This window comes from Myotis lucifugus, unplaced genomic scaffold (genome assembly GCF_000147115.1).
Source record: "Myotis lucifugus unplaced genomic scaffold, Myoluc2.0 scaffold_265, whole genome shotgun sequence".
In the NCBI taxonomy this organism is placed as follows: domain Eukaryota; kingdom Metazoa; phylum Chordata; class Mammalia; order Chiroptera; family Vespertilionidae; genus Myotis; species Myotis lucifugus.
In genome coordinates, this window is record NW_005871313.1 from 1,457,400 (window position 1) to 1,463,980 (window position 6,581).

The 6,581-nt window shown below is 34.7% G+C and overlaps 1 protein-coding gene across 1 annotated transcript in view; it reads left to right on the forward strand.

Annotated features, from left to right (window-relative positions):
* LRRC7 (leucine rich repeat containing 7) overlaps window positions 1-3,392 on the forward strand; it is a 307,069-nt gene extending 303,677 nt beyond the window's left edge. The window contains exon 25 of the mRNA XM_023762876.1: window positions 3,285-3,392. Within this exon, the coding sequence (XP_023618644.1) occupies window positions 3,285-3,392 (108 nt within the window). The remainder of the gene's footprint in view (window positions 1-3,284) is intronic.
* The last annotated feature ends 3,189 nt before the right edge of the window (window positions 3,393-6,581 follow it).

Below are 6,581 nucleotides of genomic sequence, written 5' to 3' on the forward strand. Positions count from 1 at the left end.
AAGCTTTCTCCTTTTTAATCTATTTCCTCTCAAGACTCCTGGCACTGCCCTAGCAGATATTCCACTTTTGAGAGAGAAGGCTCACAAATGGCTCCAAAAACTCAATTAAGCTACAGTTAAAACTGTGAGAACAAGAAATTCAACATTTCTGTAGATTCTAATTTAGGACTAAATATTATTTCCACTATTATTTTTTAAATAAGTTCAATTAAACCTGATAGGAATCTAAATTACGGCTTTGCAACCACTGTAAAAGAACAGAATTATGTTAGGAGGCACTATAGTAATAATTTTAATGAGAAAATGTTCATTATTTTATCATAATCAATTAAATGTCAGTTCGAATCACTGAAAGCAATAGAAGTCTTATTATTTCAGTGATGTATTGAGAGAAATAATAATAAAAACCATGGGGTTGGAAGTATTGGCAAGCAAACTGGTCTGTGGGCATAATCCCCACTCCAACTCTCACCTCTCTCCCTGGCTCTCTCATGCTCTCAGTCTCTCTATCCAGAAAGGTCTGTTTAAATGTTTTACATATTGGGCTCTCTCTCTTCCTTTGGAAGAAAAGATCTATGAGTTAACCTTACCTACACATTAGCTTATGTTTATGGTTGCTTCTTATGCTAAAGTCATCTAAATTCATAGATATTTTTATTTTTTAATTTTCATAAAAATGATTACTTACATGAATCAACTCTTCTCCCTACATGGACTGATGCAGAATTCACTTGAAATGGCCAACCATTCTGTCCATGGCTGGAGGAGACTCCAGGCTTGAGACTAGACAAGGACTTGTGATCTCTTGCTAGTCACACTTGCCAGGTGTGAGTACCAAGAAACTCTTGTTAAGTTCCTCAGAGAAACAGCTTTCTTAGAAATTGTCCCTCTTCTCTTTCTTCTTCTGAACTACCCTAATTCTTTATCTCTTCTGATGCTAATTCAATTCAGCATACATTTGCTGAGTGCTTACTACATGCAAGGTATTTTCTACATTATTTTTAGTTATGTCCATGGCTATTTCCCCTTCTGGGGGGTCACCTCTGATGGGAGCCTCGTGTTCCATCTCCCTTACTTTCTATCCCCAGTGCCTGGCACAACGCCTTGGGTGCTGTCAGCATATGACAGACATTTTTTACTGGGGAAAAAAAATCAAGATGGTAGAGGTGGACCATCCTACTTCAAAGATGTTTTAATAAAAGTATCATTCAAAATTAACAACTATGACCAGTTGGCTATCTGAGTTTTGTACCACTTATTCCCTATTATTTTATGACAATAGTTTCTAAAACCATGATCAGATGTGATAATGGACAATATACCATGCATGGGCTCCAAATACTAGCGCATTCCTTCTCCCCAGACAATGAAATATTTAAATTTTGAACAAGTCCCTGAAAGTTCTCAGTGAATTTTGAGATCATTGCAATTCTAGTTTTTTAGTCTGCAGCTAGAGAAATCTGAGCACTCACAAATCTAGTTATTTTTAAGATTTGACATTCAAGAATTCCACTATTAGTTAAATTTTAAATTAAGGTATTTAAATTGTGGCCAAATTAAAGGCATTAAAGTAGTTAGTACGACCTTCAAAAGTATAGTGGGATAAACATACTATATTTCGCCCAAGTTTGCTACTTTCCTGATGTCAGAATCAGGAGAGTAAAAAGCGGAGTGTACCATATGCTATTCTCTATTCCACTTCACCATCTGATCAAATAACATCAAATGAAACCCAGTTGTCTGTTTTGTACCATAAATTAAGGCAAGAAATTTGGGCTGTGAACACACACAGCTACTATTACCTGCCACGGAAACAGCCAGTGCCAACTCTGATAGCATTAAGTAAATGTTATTAAATAATATATATAGAGAGAGAGAAAGATTCTTTAATTTAAAATAAATTTGTACATATTTTTCCATGAGTTTACGTTTTTGTTTCCCAGCATTTTCCTTATTCAGAGATGTACGATGGTTTTTTTAAAAAAATCAATATTTTAGGGCCTTCTTTATCATGTCATTAACCAACCAATTTTAATGAACTAGTGATAAATTAAGCAGACAACTTTCACCTGAGTTATAAAGATTATACAGTATTGCTGTTTTAAATTCAAAAAACCCAAAGGTGTGAAATACCTTAAATGAGTGGTTATTTTAAATTAAATTAATCGTATTTTAAGGAAGCATAAAAAGGTAGAATCACAAATGCAATGGGTGCCCCAAATTAGTCTCAGACAACTGAAAATTGAAAAAAATCAGCCAATTAACTGGCTCTATTACTTGTACTTTGCCAAGCAGCCAATTGGGCTGGCTCTTCCAAATCAACTGAGTCTCAGACCACAGGAGAACAGTCACATAGCTGTCACTCACACAGTTTCCACGTTTCAGGAAGGTTGTCTTTTATTGTGGCCTTCATGACAGCAAAGCTTTATGGGATCCACTTCTCTCTATTAATAATAAAATTCATTCAATCAAGAAAATCTGCAATTTAATGTAGAGAAAAACCAAAGACCCATGAGCACTCGCTACAAAGAAGCACACCCATTTTGTGAAATAAATATCGAACAATAGCCCGTTTGAATCCTGAAAATGTAACCTTAAGCTAATTGTGCTTAAAATGAATTTTGGTTGCATAGCTTGAGGATTCTTGACTAGAAGAATGGTGGGCATGTCCACTGTCACTAATGTCAGTGTGCCTTATCCCTGGGGTGGAATTGAGAACCACTGTTGTAGTTAATGGATATATTTGCATTTAACAATGGGGGGAATAAAAATGACCTCTTTAATATAAAAATGTACAAGGTAAGAACTTTCAAGTGAGTCAAAATAAGATTTGTCATGTTTTGCATGACTGAAATATTTGACCACGCAGAAGGGTTTATATCAGTGATTTATAACAAGAAGGCAGTGGTCCTGTGGACACTTCAGAACTGTCTCAACTAAGTTCCTGCAAAAACAAATCAGAACAACAACACTGAGCTAGTGCCATATTTCAAGAATGTCTGTTCTTCACCGGTGCGTTTCTGCAGTTAGCACAGTGGCTAAGACTACACTAGGACGGTCCTCGGTAGAACCGGCTAGGTACTTGAAAAACATTTGTTGGGTTAATAGAGTTGAAGCTGGGTGAAATTAATTAGTTGTTTCCACAATTGCAATTCTACTGTGAATTTTTAAACTGATAACTTTTGGTTGCTCAATACTCCCTTGACTCTTATGATTGGAAACTGTGATAAAGTGATAAACAAATGTCTTGCATTGATTGCCCTGTTTTATTTGCATATTTACAGGCAAATGGACATAGTTTTGTACATATGGAACATGAAAAAGCTGTATTACTACTGAAGAGTTTCCAGAACACAGTAGACCTAGTTATTCAACGTGAGCTTACTGTCTGAATATTTTTTATAAATAGTGAAGATAACGTCTAGCCAGACCTAATGTTCAAAAATAAATTTATACATAGAGACAAATTTTGCCAATTGCTGGACCAATGGCAAACATTAGTGCCAAATGTATAATACTATATGTTAGCACTGATCATCCTTACAAATGTTAACTATATAAATATGATGTTCATGTGGTTATGTATTAGTTTTAATTGTCAGCCTCTGGCTGTGCATTGGTGCAGTTTTTTTTGTTGTTGTTGGTTTGTTTGTTTGTTTTTTTAACCAAATAAGTTTCTTCTCAAAGTGGATTTCATATGATTTCGGAAGCACGGAAGCACACACAAGCTCTTTACAAATTCTGCTCTCCATCAGAAACACTGCCTCAATGTTGTATCTGCCTTTATATAGAAAATACAAATATGAAGAATTGTAATTCCCATAAAATATTTCTAGCACAAGGTATATGTTGGCATATACACACAAAAAGAATATAGAGCAAAACAATATTTTCATAAACTAAACACCTCGGATTGAGAAAGAAAATATATCTTAAAATAAGACTTTACTATATTGACTCTTTTTCAATAAAAATTACATGATAATGCCTTATGAAAGTAACTGTACATATGGTATAAAGTGTTTATATTTGGTTCCATATTCATTTGCTAAATTCTCATAACACAGAGTGAAATATTTCATAAATTAGCCATTTATCTCTGGGACCTGAATAAAAACTAGGACGAACTAATTTATTCAATGCCTTTAGCTAATTACAGAATCTGCAGAGTTAAAACACAGACTAAAGGTCATTATAGGTAAATCTTTTCACCACAAATTTAAGCAGTGGATGATGGGTGGCAGGAAAAGTATTGCTTTATTTCTTTCAAGTTTATATTGATTATAAACTGTAGCCCTTGTGATTTCTTTACTTGTAAATGTGGAATTTATTTGTGTGTTGCTTTCTCTAATTTGCTACTTTTAAATACTTTGAAATGAGTTTTGGGGATTGATAAAATTTATCATTAAGAAAAACTGCTGTTAGAAAGTTAATGTGGGAGATTTAAAAACTTTGGTATTTAAATATGAAACTTCAAATATAATTTCTCAGAGCGATAATCTACCTGTAGTATTCATTTTGATGCCTGTTTTTGTGGGCAGAAATAGAGAAAATACTTTTGTTTCAAAAAAGTTTCAAAGTATATAAAATCCTGAATTTTGTCTCACTGGAGAAAAAGACAAGCATAGTTCATATGGACTTAGTTATTTTTACATTAGAACTGTTTTCCTCAATAAAAAAATAAATTCATTTTATAATCCTTTAAAGACATTTCTTTTATATAGTTATTATTAATTTGATTAAAATATTAATTTGAAATTTTAGAATAATTTCCCAAAGTTGTATGAATTATCTCTCATATTTCCATATAGCTGTTTTTAATATATATATATATAATAAATTTACTTTGCACACTAGTATTTCAAGTCCTCTATTAGGATTTTCACAGTAGTAACCCATATTGATGTCACTGAAGCTCTGAGAATAATATTTGTAAGTTAAATGTTTTATGGGGACATTGAAAATATTGTATTTTTGTAGGGTCTATTAAAATGAATGTCACTTATTAGAAGTATAATGGTATTTTTTGGCAGTAGAATTTGTCACTTAAAGGCAAATGATACTTCACTTTATAGATGATGCACTAATTTTGATGTTGCTTTATGTCAGGGTGACATTATACCATGATTTTATAGAGTTTGACATTTAACAAATGATTAAATGATTGACCTATTTAATATGTTTCCCAGAAGTAACTTTTAAATGCATTTTAATATACTTACAGTTTCTGATGAGAAATGTTTTTCAGAGCCTAATTTTCTTTGTCAAAAACTTGCACCAAGCCACCATATCCAGCTGCTGTTAGAGGATAATCGTCATTAATCAAGACAGAGGCCCCCACTGGCCTCACGAGATCACTTACAGAAAAAACAAACTCAAGGGTGTAGTTTGGTGGCAATGAAGCAGCTCAAATCATCCCGTCAGTCTTGTTGAATCTTTTATGGCAGAGGTGGGAGAAGAGCCAGAGACAGGCCCTCCCAAGTCTTTTTCCTCATGTCTGGTCTCCACACCAACCCCAGGCTTCAGGAGGTGCTTCTAAGGCACAAAGCTGAGAGGACCATGACCCTAGCAAACCCTCTGCCCCTCCTGATGTGACAGCATTGTCTTGGCCGATGCTCTGCAGTTCAGGACTGAGGGAAAGAAAAGGGAGCCCAGACCAACTGGAAAAGAACTCCGATTGCCAAAGCACCTCATGGTCAATTGCACTGCCATGCTGCAGACCGAGAACAGGCAGGTAATGGTGAAAAGAGGCGTTGTTTTAGGTTGACTGAATAAAAAAACCATGAAGCACTTAAGGGCAGGGGAGAGGGGGATCTAACGGATTCCACAGGTGACCAAATAATACATTGATTTTTTTAGTATTGGCTTTTTTCGAAATAACTGGTTTTGCTGCCTGAAATAAGAATCTGGTTTACGTTCATGAAAACCAAAACCAAAAATAGATACTAGTATATATATATTAAAGGTGTGCCTTTAAAAAAGGAGAAATCAGCAACAAGAAAAGGGTGGAATTCATGATGGCTCCAAGAGACTCTACCTCTTGGTCTTTGGTTTTTATTGGCATCTTCCTGCTGAGGAAGCTGTCTATATCTGATGGATCAATCCGTAGGACACAATGGAGGGGAACGAGAACGATCAGAGGTGAGAAGAACAAGCACTGAAATGTATTAGTAGAAGTGCTGCAGATTTTGCAAGCCAAATAGGCATTACTGGATGATTTTTAAAACTCTTCATATGGCTTCTAATACATTGTTTGCAAAAGCTGTCTTACCATAATTCCAACCTTCCAAACAACACATGTCCCCTAAGCAAACATAATAATTTCAAAATATAAGTGTGCTTTTGAGACGGAATCATCAAAGTCAGTATGAGTACAAATCTTTACATCATACTATTTTACTGCTCCTTGAAACCTAAAAAATACATGTGGCCCAGTTCATTAGAACTGTGATTATGTAACCATCAGACAATTCCGGTTGTTTCTGGGCCTGACCTGGGAGTACCACCTTGGACAGTAGTTTTAAAGAGAGGGTGACAAACTTGTTTTCATTAAAAATAAAAATTATTTTTAATCTTGAAGA